At 55.4% G+C, this 18,599-nt stretch overlaps 1 protein-coding gene across 1 annotated transcript; it reads left to right on the top strand.

Moving 5' to 3' along the window:
* Positions 1-8,723: 8,723 nt before the first annotated feature.
* ARSI (arylsulfatase family member I) lies at positions 8,724-14,338 on the top strand. Its single transcript, XM_026063528.1, has 2 exons — positions 8,724-10,495; positions 11,689-14,338. Exons 1-2 carry the CDS (start codon positions 10,176-10,178, stop codon positions 13,088-13,090), a joined length of 1,722 nt encoding a protein of 573 aa, XP_025919313.1. The 5' UTR covers positions 8,724-10,175; the 3' UTR covers positions 13,091-14,338.
* Positions 14,339-18,599: the final 4,261 nt, after the last annotated feature.

The following is an 18,599-nucleotide window of genomic DNA, read 5'->3' as shown; positions in this document are numbered from 1 at the left end:
TGGCTTGGGCTGGCAGCAAGCTGAGCCCCGAGCGCCAGGCAGAGCTCTGGGAAGGCATCCCACCCGCCGGGCCTTTGCATCTCCTGCCAGGCAAAACCCTGGCTGCCTTTGGGGAGGTTGCGCCTGAAAGGGGAGATGGAAACCAGGGGAAGGAGGGAGCTGCGAGGGGCCAGGAGGCTGCCAAGCCCTTGGTAAGGGGTGGCCAGGTCCCCTGCCGTGCTGCGGCGCAGGAGAGGAGTGGGTGCCCCAGGCAGGGTGCTAGCAGGAGGCTGATRGGCATGGGGAACCACGCAGCACGTGCACTCGCACCTGGACTGACAGCAGGAGATATTTCTTTTCCCAGAACAGAGAGAGAGGAGAGAGCAGAGAAGCTAACGTCACGGGCACAGCTCTAGAAAGAGGCACCCTGCCCTCTCGTACCTAGCAATAACAAGAGCGCTCTACTGAGTCCCTGGCCATCCGGCCAGGCTACCTGCCGGCCGTGGCGGCTCAGCAATGCAAGAGCCGAGGAGGAGGAGAGCCGGGCCGGGCTGCAGGGAGGCATCTGCTCTGGGCTGGGAGAGGCTTTTGCCAGGCGGGTGCTGGGAAGAATTGCTCTTTCTTCCTGAGCCAGGGCAAGACTGGAGGCGATGCCAGTACCTTGCATACTTTGAGGAGTGAGGAGTTTCTGTGTATCGCATGATTAATCGTGTCAGGAATGAAGGTAGGGGAGTCCAAAATCAATAGGCCGGCGGAGCCAATGTCAGGGTCATACGGCGGCACTGCCAGAAACCAACCATGCTAAATGCTTAAATCCTTCCTTCCGCCGCTTTGGGACCTTCTCTTCTGCTTCAAATAGAGCCCTTGCAGGCGAGGGAACTGCTGACGTTTTTTAGCCAAGGTTGGCCCTTCTGGAAGGCAGTGGGAGGGGCAGAGCGGTATCTATCCAAAAAACTTTAACCGTGAGAGCCTGGTGGGACCAGACGCAGGGACCACTGAGAGCAAGCAGATTTAGCTTTCCAGGAAAAGCTACCCAAAGTAGCGAAGTTCCTCACCTCTGGTCCGTTCCTTGTTCAAAGCCAGACCCCAGCTGCTTCCCCTCCCTTCCCCGATGTCCTCCCTGAATCCTGCAGTGATTCATGTCCAAACGTGTCACCACTTCACGCCATCTGGGAACTCCCCAGCGAGACTGCGAGCCGTCATGTGAGCCCCAGGGCTCTGCTGGGAAGCTGCAGTGGGGAGCGCCTTGCGTCCAGGATTCCTGGATTTTGGGTCTCATGCTGAAAACTGAGGCCTGGGGCAGAACGAGGAGGGAGAGCACCCAGGCGAAGCAGAACGCATGCCATAAGGCATGGGAAGAAAGGAGCGGTGCCAAACCCACGGGCTCCTCTCCAGCTCGTCAGCTCTTCAAAGCAAACACGCCAGTCGATAGCGAAGAGGAGAAGGCGGCAAGCTGCATTTTACCGAGAGGTGGGGTAGGGCGAGGGGAGGAATATTATATCAAGGAACTGGAGCTGATGGACTGAAGTCTACTGAAGGAAGGGGAAGAAAGAAAACAAATGCGAGCAGGAATATATATAAGTCATTTCACAGGAGAATTTGCAGAATCATTGAAATGTATCATCAGTGACCAAAAATGGAAGAAAAACTCCATAGCCTAAGAGAGGAACCGACTCTTATTTAGGGCTTTTATTTCTTATTTTCCTAGTGCCTGGGCGACCAGGAGAGRAGAGAGAAAGGGGACCAGCAGTGTTTTAATCAGGAACAAACCCTGGCCAAGCCCAACATGTGTTGTTAGAGGCTATGGTTTACATTAGAAAAGGCTTTAATATTGCTTTATGGCTTCTAAGTGCTTTTTTATGATGATGGTGATGATTTTCAACTGCACAAATGCCATGAACAGGGGCAGGGTGTTGAAAAAGGCCATTTGGCTCCAAGAACAACATCCAATGGTGCTGCTGAGTCCTTGTCAGAGGGACGCCTGATCCTCTCCAGCAGGGACTCCTTTCTGCCCCAATAACATGTTACCCCCCCATTGCTTTGGCGCTGAACGTCACAGACTGTTGCTGTAACAATATTTGTTGTTTTAACAATGATCAGGGTTGCATAAGCAGGAGCCGATGCAAACTTGCTGATTGCTCCTCCCCTGGCTCCRGCTTCCAAAGCGAATTATGGTGTTGTAAAAACCTCTGAGTTCCCACAAATCAAGCCCGATCCCTGTAGTCTGGTCTAGATCTTGCCGCAGTGGTGGCCACTAGAAAGTCATCTTCTGCCCACAGCTTCCACGCGGCAGGAGGCAGGAAGCCACCAGGCTCCCCTTCCCCAGCTGTGCTCGGGGTGGAAAACATGCAGTCTCGGAGCAGAGTGGGAAAACACGTGTCCTCAGAGGCTGATGGGGAGGAGGCAGATCCCCRCGCTGCCTTGCAGAAGAGCCGCTTACCCGCAGCACACGAGGGAGTGGAGACAGTCCCTGTGGGGCCTGGATGATAAGACGAGAGGAGCAAAGAGTGCTCACGGCAGTGAACAGACTGGGATAGGACCGCGATCAGCCCCAGTCCGTGCCACAGCCAAGAGGACAACCCCTGGGGCCTGTCTGAGGCTCCCAAAGTCAATGAAGAGTTGTCTTGGCGTCAGCACTGTCTTCTGCTGGGCTTGGGGACTGGGGATGTCCTTGGCTCCCCAGGGGCTTTGGCAGAAAAGGGTTCTCTGCAGAAGGGCAGTTATTCAAAACACTTTATCCCTCTCTTGAAGGGCTTGAAAATGCAGCCTCTTTATTTGCACCATTTTCCCAACAATTAAACATTTCTGAGATTTCTCTTTGTGAAGTGGTTCACTGGAGAGCTCTCTCTTCCGCCTCCTCCAGCCTCCTTCCCCGCTGCAGGAGCTGCTCCTGCTGAGCGCCAAGGGGGGACCAAGGGGTGTCCTAGGAAAGCTGCACGCCCCTCTCCTGCCAAGGCACTGCGCTCCCGCTGTTGTGGCCAAGGGGGAAACAGTGTCCCGGGAATGCTGCACACCCCTCTCCTGCCAAGGCACCATGCTCCTGCCGTCGTGGAGCTGTGCAAATCATGTGGCCGTGTCGCCCTGTGATCCTTTTTTCCTCTAGACAAAATAACAAGCTCTCTCCTTTCTCGGGACTGTTTGCTTCTTTTCCAGACTTGCCTAGACTCTTTCATCACACCAATAAAAAAGTAAATGCATCACACGTTGGCCAGGGAGAGCGGAAACCCTTAAACATCTAAGAGACGAGAGCAACACGCTCTGTTTTTCAACGCCAGGCTAGGCCCCCAATGCCCTGTTAGGTCAAATGTCTTGCTCTGAAGAAGGAGAGAGGGGACTTATTAAAAGCCTTTCATATTTCTCATTTTGAGGTCCCGATYTGGCGGGCCGGAGGCTGTGGCGTGAGCCGGGAGTGGGGCTGCCGAGGGGGAAGGGCAGCGAGCCCGCAGCGTGCAAACAGATTGTGCAATATTTGCCCTGCACAGAGCTGCCATTGTAAAGCCTGGGAGTTCTGCTTTCAATAATTCCTGTGTTCATAATGCCTCATTGAGCAGGGAGAGAAAGGCAGTATTGAGGGCTGGAGGGGCTCCGGCCCCAGGAAGGGTTAAAAAATAAAGAAAGAAGAGAGAAAAAAAAAAAAAAGATTYGAGGCGTAGTTTTAAACTTTGCTGTGTGGCCCTTATGGTAAATCACAGCCGCTGAGAAATATGCAGAGCCTTGTTTGCATAACCCGGTTTGCAGCAAACGCTTTCTGAGCCAAAACACAAGTGCGGCCGGAGCTGGGGGGGAGTGGTGGGGGAAAAAAGCAGGAAGGACCGTGATTATTTTCATTCTTGCCCCAGGCCACATAAAATTAATTAAAGAAAAGAGCTAATATTCAAATATTTGGTTAGAGAAACAGCTGTGCAAATGCGAGGAGCTGTGCCAGCTGCAGAGACATGGAGAGACCTGGCCCAGACATTGGTCAAGGTTCGCTGCCTCAAAGTTCATACCAGTGGCAGGAGAGCATCCATCACGCTTCTAAGTCCACTGTGCTAAAAAGCACCAAAAAGGAACATACYGGGCTTTGTCTGATGGCTTTACCCCTCGCTGCCTTTTGATTTCTCAGTGCGGGGGGGCTTGGTCCCTGCTGGAAAGAGTCTGCAGGCACGTGGAAGTGCTCGGTTGGGACTGCAGGACGGTGCCTTTCCTCTCTTGCGAGCCACGTGCGCGGGTCGGGGAATACTTTGCCTCCCGAGCCGCTGCCAGCCCTGCCGGCAGCAGCCGGCTGCTTTGCCTGGTAGGGATTCCCATCATGTTGGAGTGGTAAAAATGCCTATCAATCAGGCCAAGAGGGAGATGCAACAACTTTTGTTAAACCACTTGATGCAGCAGGGAGGAGCAGGCACGCTTCTGTGTACACATGGCCGTCACCAGGGCAGATGCAGGACTGGGTCRAGCAGGTCTCTCTCCTGCCAGGAGTTCGGAGCGGCTCCATGGGACAGCGCAGAGAACAGCTGCCCRTGTGTGCGAGTGGGTGCTGAAACTGGGCGCCTGGGAAGTGGCAGATCRGGTGCCCCGGGACAGCTGTCGTGCCCCGCTCACACTGCCGGCTCGCTGAACAGACACAGCCAGGCCGGCTGCCAGAGGAAACCTCTGCGTTGTGCAACACGCCGGAGCACTCTCCAAGGAGGATCCTGGCTCTTGAGACATCTCAGAGCAAGGCTGGACAAGTGACTGCCTTGAATTAATAACAGTCAGGGGGGTTGCTCCAGGCCCTGAGCACTTTTTCCATTCCTAAGACCTTGTGATGCATTAATCACCCAGTGAGCGGCCTCACAGCCAGCTTAAATTGTCCTGACCCTGAAACTCGGGAGTTGTCATTTCTTCCTCTCCCTCCCTCACATTTCTTCCTCTCTCCCCTCCCTCCCAGCCTTACCCACCTCCCATCCCCTCTTCAAATGATTTCATCAAGGCTGGGTCGAGGGTACTGTTCTATCCTGTTCTCTCCTGAGGTCTAGAGAGCATTTTTCCCCTTACCACTCCCTGCTTTTCRCTTTTTTGTTGTTGCTGGGAGGAGAACCCAGGCTGTGCATCCTCCTTCTGCTGGGGCACGTCTGTGTGCTCCCAGGGACTAGCTGYCTGTCCCTGAACCTTCAAAGCAGGGTCACCGCCAACAAATTTGGTATTTATTCATCTTGTTTTTGTTAGAGGCTATACCTGGCTCATGCAATCGGTCAGCAAAGTTGATGCGGCCAGAAACCGGAGGCCCGTTGCATCAGGTAGGACAAGTAAGGCACCGCCAGATACCCAGCAGCTGGGGACCCTCCTAGAAACAACCAAAGTCAGAGCTGAAAAGTCCTACTGACAAGCCCGGCCTGTGTCGACTGCTGTCTGGCTGATCAGTGCCGGCGTGGGGAACTGTGACCATGGGCTGCCCATTGGTCCTTGCCCAGATTGCACCAAAGCCTCAGCACAGTCCTCGTGCTGCAGCAAGAAGACCCCCGCAGGCAGCAAGGCCCAGGCAGGGACTCGAGGCTCGCTGCCCGCCTGGCTGAGTTCCCRGTGCGTGGGTCTGCCCAGGCACCATCTCCCGCGCGGACTTGATCTCAGCTGGCTCTCCTGCAGCGGGAGCGGAGTTACAGCCCGCAGTGCTGGCCTTCGCCAGCGTGACTTTTAGSTCTTGGAAAACCTCCTTGTGCTGAGTTAACCCAGCCATTTCCTCCCTAGACCTGAGGCCAGCTTGGACCCACCAGTGATTTCCCTGAGGACGTGCTGGTCTGGCCAAGCACAGGTCTCCTTTATGCGCCAGCATATGCCAATGTCTCTGTGCTGTTGGGTCCTTCCCTTCCTTTGAACCCTCTGAGCTCTAGCCATCGACAGCAACTTCAATTCAGGGCAATTCTACTGGCCTCTGCCTCCACTGCTGAAGGTGTGAGCAGGATCCGACCCACCATGTGACTGTAGAGACCACTGCAGGAGCAAATCCATGTACCCRGGAAGTCCTCGGCTCTGGAGTTGGTGAACAGTTGCTGATCGCTTGTACCAGCTTCCAAGCAGTTCAGCTCCTGGATCACAACCCAGCCCAATACACTGTCCATTTTTTCTTGCTTCTTGCTCTCATTTCTTCTTCCTTTCTCTCCAGAAGCTGTCACAGACAGGGCACCGATCCATCACACTCTTCCTACATCTTTCACGGTCCTGGTCACCCATCCAGCTAGGCTTGCCCCTGGCCTGGTTTTATTATGGACTGAGTCACACTTTCGCAGTGAGGTGGCTGGGTTTTGTTCCTCAGAGGTGGTCTCTGGACTGCAGTCCTCTGCCCCTCTTCCCAACGCATTCCTGACCTGCTTCCATGCCTGCTTTTCCTCTCCCGCAYGTCTCTCCCAGCCTACTGCTGTCTCCCCACAGGGCTATCGCAGATGGGTTCACTCCTCCAGCCCCAAACAGCAGAYATAATTTATCAGCAGTCTGTGCTGGCTTAAACTCACTTCCTCTGCCACAGGCAGATTTACCAGTGCCTCTCAGCCCTGTCCCTCTCCTTTTCCCTGTCCCTCTCCTTTTTCTGGCTGGTGCTGGCATCTCTGTCTCAAGCCCCCAGTATGGGGAACCGATGCTTTTCAAGCCAGCTGCTGCTGAGCACCATAATCTGGCTGGGAGAGCTGCAGTTCAGCAGTTCAGTCTTCTGAATCTGCTCTGGRTTAAGAAGGGTTCAAATCAGGCAAGAGAAGGACCCATGGGTCCCAGCTCTTCTGGCCTCGTAAATGCCAATGAGCACCCTACAGTGAGGAAAATATCCGAGGAAAAGAGCCAGGCCCTTTCCATAGCGCCCACAAGGACATTCTCTAATCAGTAATTCAGCAGGTCCTATAAGAAATCCTCTCCCCAGTTTGGAGAGATTAGTGATGTCAGTGCATATAGAAAAACATTCAATAAAACCCTCTCATTAACTTTGAGCTCTGTTATAAACAAAGAGTATAAAATAGCCGCGTTTGCTGAATGGGAGAGGGCTAACTCTGGCGGGGAAGGCATGGTATTTGCATGTTTCCGAGAGACATTCACCCAAACCAACTATTATTTATTATTTGGAAAGAGCTGTGATTATATTCCCTGGCAATAACACTGCCTCTGGCCTGAGGTTTGCAGGGAGCGTTGCGAACGGGCACAGCGCATCAGGATGCTCAGCAAGGTCCCGCAGCTCCGAGTGGCTCCAGGGAGGCACGGAGAGGTCTGGGGTCTCCACAGACTGAAGGGGTCAGTGGAGAAAAGGGGGGGAACACACAGGACCCAGGAGTCTGGGGCCACCTCTCCTTTCTGAACCACTACCCACCCCCCTTCACTTTCTTTTAGGTCCAGATTTTTCTGGGAGAAGGGAATTGTTCAAAAATAAAGAAGTCAGGGGAGAACTGAAAAAAGTGTTGGAGGCAGGAGAGTGGTGGAAAGGAGAGAGAGGGGAAGAGAGAAGAGGAGCAGGCTGAAGAAAAAAGTGATTAACCCCCAGGGATTAATCAAACCTTTCKGAAGGGTTCGACCCAGCCCTGCACTGCTCTTCCAAATGAGCAGGGATTTCTGCCAGCAGAAAAAGCCAAGTCTCRTGTCTAGAAAACAGGCTATACATCTCTGCCTCCCCCTCAGGTTCACCCAGCACCCGAGTCCCTGGTAGTGGGGAGCCTTGTGGAGCCTCCATCCTTCCCACTTATCGGAGGTGCCTGGGATTTCGGCTGGGGAGGCTGACGAAGGACAGTGCAGAGATGTGGGAGCTCTGGAAGGCATCAGGGGATGGACGGGGTCTGGGGCAGAGAGCACCYAGGAGCCCAGTGGATGCAACCCCGSGGGAAGGGAGCYGGCAGTGGGGAGCCCAGGAAGGGGACCCRGGGGAGAAGGGACCCAGCAGAGGAGACCCAGGAGAGGGGAGCCRGCAGTGGGGAGCCTGGGGAGGGGGATCCAAGGGAGAGGAGCCCAGGAGAGGGGAGCCCAGGGGAGGGGAGCTCAGGGGAGAGGAGCCAGCAGAGGGGACCCAGAGGAGGGGACGCAGAGGAGAGGAGCCCAGCGGAGGGGAGCCCAGGGAGGGGAATCCAGCAGAGGGGACCCTGGGGAGGGGGGACATGGCAGAAGAGAGCACAGAGGAGGGGAGCCTGGGGAGGGGGAACCCAGGGAGGACCCAGCAGAGGAGCCATCCAGCRCAGCTGCTCCACAGAGCCAGGCACTGCTAGAGGGGCTGCAGGCAGAGCCGTCCCAAAGCCCGCGCTGAGCCGCCGCCGCAGCAGCCCTGCGGTCCTAAAGCCGGGCGGCGGAGGGGATGAGCAGGCTGGAGGGGATATGTTTGGGCGCACGGTGTGTTGGGACCCCTCAGGTCCCAAGCCCTACGCGTGTGAGGRACAGCCTGGTACCTCGAACATGCACCCGCATCTCCCAGGGCTCACCCCGCTCCCTCCCGCCTGTGCCAAGGGTGGGTGAGCATGTCTGATTTTATTCTAAAGATATCCCCCCTCCCAGGCTGAGTCCTGCTCTAACAAAAGTTGAGGATGCATGCCAGTCATGATGGTTACCTAATGCCTTGTGGATGCTGGTCCTGCAAGAGAAATTACACAGGAGCATCTCTCTTATCTCTCCCCAAAGCTCCCCAGAAGCACAATTGCATAGCGGGGCAACCAGGGCACCAAACTAGCCCCCCGTTCTGCTACCCCCAAATTCAGATCAGTACCTCTGCATTGGCAGAGGCCTCTATTTCATGTCAAACCCTGCCCTGCCCTTGGCTGGCTGTGGCCACAGGCAGTACGAGTGGCCCCTCCCTGGCTCAGTTTCCCCACCTGGAAAATGGGCGCAGCAGTGCCTACCCCACTCTGTAACAGTCAGCATGCCCTTGGGTGGTTTTATTCAACATGGGAGGTGTCACAACATGTTTTTGCGGCTTCGTCTTGTCTGTTTTATTTTTTGGATTGAGATCGTGGTAGCGTGGGCAGACAGTCCCAGGAATCCCTCCCGGGAGGCCCACCTGGGCACAGCCTGTCCTGCTCCCCTTCCAGGCAGGGCGGTGTGGGGCTGGTGGGGTGAGAGCGCTGGCCCATGGCTTTCCCGTTTGCAGCAAGCTGAGCCCCCCTCGGGTTGGGGAGAGCCCCTGTCGAGGGACCTCTCAGCACCAGCTGTGGATCCTGCTCTCTGCACGTCTCGGGAAAAGCGGGAGGGAAGCATCGAGCCGTGCTGCTGCTCCGAGGCAGAGGAATGCCACTCTTAGGACCCTGCAAGGTCTGGGTCTTCCCAGCTTTTTCCTTGAGTTGCTGAGCGAGCTGGGAGGAGCCGAGCCTGTGGCTCCCCATAAACCTGGCTGCTTAGCCCGCATCCCAGGCAGATGTTACAACTTTCTGCCTCCTCCGCTAGCGCGGCCGGAGGGAGCTTCCTCTGCCCTCTCCCCCRGCTCGGCTCTCACCAGCTCGCCTGCAGCGTGAGCAAAGCTGAGGAGGGAGTTTCCAGAGCTCTTTGCACAGTTGTGAAAGACTTCAGGGCTGACTGAAAGAGCCAGTTAAGAAAAAAAGGAAAGGAGGGAAGGAGAACGAGAGGGAAGACAAGGAAAGAAGGAAAAAATCATGGTGGTGTGGTCTTGCCAAGGAATTTTTTTGGAGCAAGCGGTGAGAAAAGAAGACGGCGGCTCTCCCCTGAAGGGTGAGGACGAGAACTCAGCACCTCTGGGCTTGAACTTTAGCACCCTCTTCCGCAGGAGTTTAAATAAAAAGATCATCTTATCCTGAGCAAGCCATTTGGACAGCCGAGCAGGCACAGAGCTGAACTGGAGGAAAAGCCAGCTACTTTCTCCAGCAAGGTTTTTATGTGGWTCTTTAAAAAAAAAAGAAATAACAGCAACAAAAAGCCAGGAAACCAGAGAGTATTTCTAGCACTTGGGACACTCTGAAGTAGCTCTGGGACTGTTCTTAATAACACTGCAAGGAAACTCATTCTACAGTGAATATGTGTTTGATTGGATCGGCTTGATGGTTATTTTCTTTTGACTGAACGCAACCCAGCCCCAGCGGATTAAGCCGGCTCTTTGTGTGTGAGCGTGTCTTCATGGGAGCTGTTCCTRCAAAACTCACTGCAGGGATTTCAGAGAACATCCCCTAGGTTGGGGGGCTGTTTTGGAGGAGGGAGACACCTCCTGTTTCCTTTGCTCTGGGAAGATGCCGGGACAATAGTGCCCTTCGCAGGCTGCRCACCCTCGCTCCAGGATGGCTGTCTATGCCCTCACAGGTTTCTCACTAGTCAGTTTGCTCAGCTTTGGCTATTTATCCTGGGATTGGATGAAGCCCGGTTTGGTGGCAGATGTGGCTATGGACCCTATGGAGAAATCGCTGCCTCCTACCTTCAGCAGGCCACCTCACATCATCTTCATTCTGACTGATGACCAGGGATACCATGACGTTGGGTATCACGGCTCAGATATCCAAACACCAACTCTGGACAGGCTGGCAGCAGAAGGGGTTARATTGGAGAACTATTATATCCAGCCCATCTGTACCCCATCCAGGAGCCAGCTGATAACCGGCAGGTAAGAAAGGACCTGGTTATGCCCTGCTCAGGTCCTGCTTTATGTGACTGCTTCTTTCCCTTTCTTAGCTCTTGGAGACTTAACCCCAGTTTGCTGCTAGACATATACCCCAGTTTGTTGACAGATGTTGGAGGTCACCTTGCAGAATAGGTGTCTTGCTGGCTTTTCTAGACAACTTCCTGGTTAGACGACAGCTGATTTTTGCATAGTATGAATAACGGCGCATAGTATAAATAATGGTGTGACACCATGGCAGTGAAAGTGCTTGGGTCGCACTCCTGAGCCCAGCTGAGCTCTGGGTCTCAGCAGAAGCTGCTTCCTTAGGCATGAAAGTTGTGCTTCAGCTAAGGATGACCCTTTGCCACATCTGTCCATGGACTGGTGCATTTGCCTGAGACTCTGAAGCCTGAGTCCAAGTCCTCATGCTGTCACAGCTGGGGTGACTGTCAATGTGCCATGTAGTCAGTGCCTGCTCCCACTCCCCTGCTCCCTGGGGTGAGTGCTCCCAGTCCCAACTGTCGTAAGAAGAAATGGGTGCAGGGCCAGCTCGTGCTCTCTCAGCGGGAGCTGGAGAGGTATCAAGAAAACCCYAGGACAGGCTCAAGGAAGGCAGGAGATGTGGACTCTGCTACCAGCTCACCAGTGACTCCCCATGGCACATCACCAAGGCCAAAAATGTGGACATGATTGGGCCACCAAACTCATTTTGGGAGAGGGTGGTTTCTGGCCAGGCCTCTGAGGCCTCCTGGGGGTGATGGAGCCCCCCAGGGTCCTGGGAAAGCCACTTCCTTTCTCCTGTTGGCTCGAGAGGGAGCCCAGGCATCCCTGGGGTGTGTAAAGCAAAGAGGAGGACAGGGGTGCATCCGCATTCAGGTGGGGCACTGCAAACCCCTAGGGATCACTAGGCAACTCTTGCCTGTCCTGCCCAGCCCTTGCAAAGAGCCCAGCTAGCTCTCTTGGGCTGGCATCTGCAGGGATGTCTGCTGAGCCTCTTCTCTTTTTTTGAACTTTCTTTTGTACTTTTGGATGAACAAGGAGTTCCCTGTCTCTGGCATGGAGCTTGCTCCATGGGACTGGGTTGACTGACATGGAGAGCTGCGTGCATTTGGAGCCTCCTGTAAACAAAGTGCTGTCATGTCCCACCCAGTGCTGCTACCCATCAGCATTGATTCCTCTTGGTTCTTCTCTGGCAGGTACCAGATCCACACAGGCCTGCAGCACTCCATCATCCGCCCTCGGCAGCCCAACTGCTTGCCCCTCGACCAGGTCACCTTGCCCCAGAAGCTGCAGGAAGCTGGCTACTCCACACACATGGTGGGCAAGTGGCACCTTGGCTTCTACAAGAAGGAATGCCTGCCCACTCGCCGGGGCTTTGACACCTTCCTGGGCTCCCTGACGGGCAATGTGGACTACTACACCTATGACAACTGTGATGGGCCTGGCGTCTGTGGCTACGACCTTCATGAAGGGGAGAAAGTGGCCTGGGACCAGAGTGGGAAGTACTCCACCTTCCTCTAYGCCCAGCGTGTCAGCAAGATCCTGGCATCCCACAGCCCCAAGGAGCCGATCTTTATTTACGTGGCCTTCCAAGCGGTGCACACGCCTCTGCAGTCTCCCAAAGAGTACATCTACCGCTACCGCTCCATGGGCAACGTCGCTCGCCGCAAGTACGCTGCCATGGTGACATGCATGGACGAGGCGGTGAAGAACATCACCTGGGCCCTCAAGAAGTATGGCTATTATGAYAACAGTGTGATTGTGTTCTCCACAGACAATGGTGGGCAGACCTTCTCAGGGGGAAGCAACTGGCCACTACGAGGCCGCAAAGGGACATACTGGGAAGGGGGAGTCCGTGGCATCGGCTTTGTCCACAGTCCCCTGATCAAACGCAAGCGTCGGATCAGCTGGGCCCTGGTTCACATCACAGACTGGTACCCAACTCTGGTGAGCCTGGCAAGGGGCAACCTGAGCAATGTCCCRGGCCTGGATGGCTACAACGTGTGGCCAGCCATCAGTGAGGGCAAGGAGTCCCCACGAACCGAAATCCTGCACAACATCGATCCACTGTACAACCATGCCAAGTATGGCTCCTTGGAGGATGGCTTCGGCATCTGGAACACAGCCGTGCAGGCCTCCATCCGGGTTGGGGAGTGGAAGCTCCTCACTGGGGACCCAGGCTATAGCGACTGGATCCCTCCTCAGACCCTGACCAACTTTCCGGGGAGCTGGTGGAACCTGGAGCGGCTCACTGATGGCCTAAGGAAGTCCATGTGGCTCTTCAACATCACTGCCGACCCCTATGAGCGTTATGACCTGTCAGACCAGCGCCCAGATGTCGTCAGGACTCTCTTGATGAGGCTAGTATACTACAACCGGACAGCCATCCCGGTGCGGTATCCYGCTGAGAACCCCCGGGCTCATCCAGACTTCAACGGTGGTGCCTGGGGCCCTTGGGCCAGCGAGGATGATGTGGATGAGTGGGAAGGGGGTGGGGAGCTCCTGAAGAACAGGAATAAGAAGAAGAAGTGCAAGATCTGCAAGCTGCGCTCCTTCTTCCGCAAGCTGAACACCAGGCTCATGTCAAACCGCATCTGATGGGAGACTCCCCCAGCATCGCGACGCAGCCTCGCCGGGGTGGAGCTCCAGATGAGCAGCGCCGTGAGGCCGATAGCGGGAGGGAGAATAACGGATGGAGAGGGAGCCAGCACCCTCTTGCTTTGCCTTGCGTCAGGGCATGCTCACCCCAAAATGCCTCTCCTCTCTGTCTGGGCCAGCAGCCACATGGAGGGCCAGATGGGTCCACGGGCAAGGAAAAGTGGTGCAGGCTCAACCACAGTGCTGAGCAGTGATATACAAGTCCGCTGAGCTGGGTTGTCCTGTGCACAGCTCCTTCCAAAGCGAGACACCCTTTTCTTCAGAACTGTGCAGGCAGTTGCAAGCTTTAAATGTTGGCCATTGCAACAGCACAAAGAACAGTGTGAAGGGGCCCTGGGGTGGCAACTCAGAGGGGCCGACCAGCCTTGGCTGTTCTGACTGTAGGTTTTCTCACATTCTTTCTCTTTATAAATGTGTTCCTGATTTTCTAAGTGCTGCCGAGTGGCTGCCTTGTTTGGAACTTGCAGGGCCTCCCCCAATCCCACGACCACAGCATTTCCCCATTATACTTCTTTGTACAAGGACATTCCTGCCTCACAGATGACAGACCTGAGACTGCTGAGGCTGGTCTCAGCCTTCCTGCCACAGGGGTCTCACGTGACACCATGACTTCTCCTCTCTGCTGACTCGAGGGGCCCCACAGCCAGCTGCAGTGAGGAGCTGCGGAGAGCTGGAAATAGGCCCCCAAGGTGCTCAGACAACACCTGGCTCTGCGTAGCCCCGCATTTGGGAGGCAGGTTTGCCCCGAGTGCCAGTGGGCTTGACATGGCCCAGCTATATGGCAGAGCCCTTTTGTCCATGCTTACGCCTGGCCAGATCCCTGAGGTGCATGGCCGTAGACACACATGAATTCTTTGCTCTGCATCCGTGCATACACACTCTTGCCTAGGCATCCTGCACGTGCAACCAGCCAGCCACCCCTGGTTGCCCCATCTCTGTACGAGAGCTATCTCCGACCCAGCACCTTGCTGTTGAACCTGGAGCAGGGGGAAGATCTCAGGGAGGTCTCTGCAGAGGTCATTTACGCTGCTCTGTAGATGCAGGACTTTAAAGCCATAGGGGGAATAGGGAAGTAGGGTCAACCCAACTCCTGCCTTGCTGAGCTGCACACTCCTTCGCTTGTCTTTCTTTGCTCAACCCACCCATGTGCATGGAGGTGCCCACTGTGTCCCTTTGCTGCGGGTTGGTGCCACTCTCGCAGGAGCACACGCGTGGGGGGAAATTCCTCCCCATCTGCCTTCCATGGGGATTTAAGCGATGCAATTGTCTGGGGCCAGGCATCTTGCAAGCTCAGGCAGCGAGTGAAGTGCCATGCCCCCGCGCTTTCAGCAGGGTGTGAGTGTGTGTACGTGCACTCAGATGAGAGCTGGCTAGGATGAAAGAGGGTAAATAGCTTTAAAAGCATTTTGGATGCATGGTGCATTTCCATTTACACAATGTATTTTACATTTCTCCCCACAGGTTTCTCTTGGTGCAGTGTGTGTAGGCGAAGGCCCTGCTGTGAATTTTGAAAATAGTTATTTTTGTCTCTGGAAAATGAGGCCCGTTAGGACTTGTCAGCTCTTGGATGAGCAGTGTGGGCTTTTTTTTTTTTTTCTCCTCTCTCTCCCTTGCAAAATAACATTCATTTAAAATCTGTCATTGAAAGATGTGACAATTGGCAGAATGTACACTGAATACCTTTCAGTGTGCTTTCAAGCCCTGTGTGTGAGAGAGAGGGACGGGGATGGGAAGAGAATGCAATGACACGTTTGTATTTTTTTTTACTCTTAGCTGGATTATTTGGGGGAATTGGGATTTTCTATAGAAACAAAGGGAAAAAAAAAGCCCACAGCAAGGCATAATACAGGAGGCCCTGTTACTATAGAGATGGAAAGGAGTTTGCAAAGCCAGAGCATGGATGTCTGTCTGTCTGTCTGTCCGTCCRCCTGTCCCACCTGCTCATTGCACACCAGTCGCTGCACTGCCCCATCGGCCCTCCATCCAGCCCTACGGACGTGTCCCCTAGGACAGAATTAAGGGCAGATTTTGCAGGGGCGCTAAGTGCCTCTAGGGCTGCTCCATCAGCCTCGGGGCCCCCCCCAGCCTCGGAGAGACTCCCCATCTCCATCCCCACCGCACTTAGCAAGTCGCTCCACGTGGATCTGGCCACGTAGCCTCGCCTCCCAGTATGCGTCCTGCAATCACCGCCTGGCCGAAGCAAACCACAGGGAGATGCGTCACATCCTTTAATTTACTACCTCAGCCAAAGGGAGAGCTCGGTCCCGGGGCACATGCCGTTGGTTTCCCCATCGGCAGTYGGAGTTCAGCTCCGGCTGCCACTTGGCAAAGCACTTCAGCAACCGGTTGCCGCATAGAAATCAACGCTTTACTGAAGAAGAAGAGACTTAATGCTTAAAGCTAAGCACGTTATCCATGCTTTGCCGGGTGGAGGCCTACGAGGGAGGCTGTGCGGGAAAGGGAAGGAGGGTGAAGTCTGACACAGAGATCAGATGCCGAGTCACAGCAAAGGGGGTTGCTGTGGGAAAACACTTTGCCGGAGGGAGCAGGGCAGCGTGAGACTGGAGTTGGCCGTGGGGTGGCGACAAGGCTCGGGAAACGGTTTTCATTTCCATATTTATGTAAACGTGTCCAAGTTTAGTCCTTCTTTTATTTTTTTTCAAAAATGGAAATTTCCATGAAAACATGTTCGATTTTTCTTCCTTCAGTTTTACTAATATCTTGATGAAAATGTTAGTCTTGTCTTGTTTTATTTCTAGTTTCAAATCATTGGCTTACTGTTCCTAGGCTGATGCCAATTTTGGTCTGCCAGTGTAGCCATGGTTTTGGATCTGTCTTTTCTTTTTTTTAATAAAAATGTTGCATTCTGAATTTTAACGAAAAGAAACAGTCATAGGAGAATCTTGGTGCGTGAAAAGGAAGAAGGAAAGTAGGCAGAAAAGCCTCTGGGTGTTTGGAGAGCGCAAAGCCTGTCCCCTGCACACCCCATGGGACGAGAGCGGTTGTCTTGTCCTTTCCTTGTCGCCGTGTGTTTGAGCCCCGTTCACGCCCCGATGCCTTTGCAGAGCTTTGCCCCTTTGCAGAATTTGCCTCTCCCAGCTCCGACGCTGCATCCAAGGGTGCCAAGGCTGGAAAACAGCGGGGGATTGTCTGAAGAAGCTGCCGCGAGGAGACCATATGTGTTCCTCCAGCGGCCTGGCCCGGCAGTCAGCCGTGCTCACTCTCCCTCCAGTGCCTGCCACGGAGCAAGCAGGGACACCTCGCTGCCTCTTCTGGGACAACCCCGTCCCACCGCTGCTTATTGGTGGCTGCCGGGATAGCACAGCACAGGACAGCTCCAGGCATGGGGAGAGATGAAATGATGTGCCAAAACCGCATGTTTTCTCACAGTTTAAGCCCCTTTGGGTGCCTGTAAGCTCTGGCTGCAAAGGGGTTAAGGCAGCCGGTGGGCGAGACGCTGCCAAACTGGCTGTGGAGCTCTTTGCCTCACTGGCGATGTTCGCACCAAGGAGATCTGTTTACACAGACAAGCTGAGAGCTCTCCTCGCTCCTTCCCTCCCGCTCTTGAAAAATCAGTGCAAGCCAAAGTCTACTTAAAACCCTGGGCCGGGAGCCGAGTGAGGGGCAGATTCCCGTGGAGGCGATGGGGAAGGAGGATGCATCTGGGGTCGTCGAGGCAGGAAAGGACATCTCCATATAACTGTCCTGGTGGGAGGGCGGCAAGGAGAGCAGATGCCGTGTGTAACTCAGGCCAGGGAGAGGATGCTGCAGGTAAGGGCTGTATTTTGCCCTTGTCGCATCTTCTCTCCTTCCAGGGGTCTGAGGATGTGAGGTTTCCCCATGGCACAGCAGAGCCAGCGTGCAAGGGCAAAGCGATAGCCCAAGAGAGCTGCACGGCGCCTGGTGGAGGTCCCCCACACACCCAGCATCCTGCCTGCAGAAGGCCTATTCCTGCGGGTCTCTGACCGCAGACCCTGGTGTCCAGGGAAGAAGTGGCCTGGGGTTGTCCCCTCCCCACCAAAAGCCGAGCTGCTGTGGGGCTGCAGGAGGGAGCAGCGGGGCCCGCAGGGACAGGGCACATTTGAAAACACAACCCTAAATGTAAATCTGTTCTCCTTGCCATGGTATTTATAATTCTTACCTAAAAATAACCAAGAATTCAGCTTTCCAGAGGACATCAACTGAGCATCCCCCAGACCCCAGCTTGCGTGTGAAACTGTCCCAGTAATTTTGGGATCTCTGCAATATGTAATTCGCAGCTCCGCTTGTTTTGCATGCGAGACATAACTGCGGGCTCTGCAAGGCCCGTAGAAGCCCCTGTCCCCCGGGAGGAGGGGGGTCCTGCAGCAGCCCCCCGGGGGACGCCGCTCCTCGCTGAAGGCTCAGCCGTCCCCAAGCCCCACGGGGCAGTCGCCCATCTCATGCCTTGAGGCGGGGGCAGGACGCAGCGCCCCAGCCAGGGGGGCTGAGCAAGGGGACGTCCCCATGGGGAAGGACGCAGCCGAGGCCCCGCGGCTTCCCCGTTTGCAGCCCAGCCAGGATGCGGAAACCGGATAGCTGCGGGCAGAGCCGAGGGGTGCGTGCGGGAGAGCAGGAGGCATTTCTGGCGAGCCGGCCAGGGCGATGGCGAGGAGGCGCTCCGAAGGAAAGTCTCCATCAGGCGGTGAGAACCCAGCACAGCAGCAGAGAGGGGCCTGCCAGGAGCTCCAGAGCCCAGGAGCACGTCCTGGGATAGCCAGGCAGCTCGCTCCAGCCGGCCTGGAAAAGAGACCGCAGTGGGCTTTCCTAAGAGGATCCTGAGACCTCTGGAAGAGGACTGGGACTTCTCCCTGTCCCCTGGGGTTGGAAGAGACCCCCCCCTACCAGCACCAGCTCCCGGCCCTAGGTGGGAAAGGTCCCCCCAAAAACACCTGCTTTGCTTCATGTTTTTCCCAAGAAATGGGAGTTCAGCAAAGCAACAGTTCCCGTTTGGGAAAATTTCAGTGGCAATGCAGAGCATCTTCAACACTCAAAAASCTACCACCCCCTCTCCCTCAGAGAAGGAAAACCGCTGGTGAAAAAGGAAAAAGCGGGGTAGGGAAGAGGTCAGCAAGGCAGAAACCCTTCCTGAGGAGGCACGTCTCTGTGGGGTGGGAGAAACCTCTGGGCAGAGTTGGAGACCCCAGAAGGGGCTTCGCACCACAGCTGCTTGCAGGGCTCTCAGCCGGCATCGCCTCCGTGCCAGCTCCACTCCTGGGTGTGGGGATTGGGGCTCCGGGGGTCACGGGCGCAACGGGGACCCTGGGGGAAAGCAGGGGCCGTGCAACCCTTCCCTGGTATGGGAGCGCATGGATTCACGCGTGTTCACACGCGTGGCAGCCCGGGCTGGGCTTGGGAAGGAGAGGCCGGTCGGCGATGCCCACAGGGACACGTATGCTAGCGTACGTGCCTGCACGCGCCGGGGAGCGCG

Source organism: Apteryx rowi, unplaced genomic scaffold (genome assembly GCF_003343035.1).
Source record: "Apteryx rowi isolate R43461 unplaced genomic scaffold, aptRow1 scaffold_2, whole genome shotgun sequence".
NCBI lineage: Eukaryota > Metazoa > Chordata > Aves > Apterygiformes > Apterygidae > Apteryx > Apteryx rowi.
The sequence above is the reverse complement of the archived record's forward strand: the minus strand, read 5'-3'. Positions and strand labels throughout refer to the sequence as shown.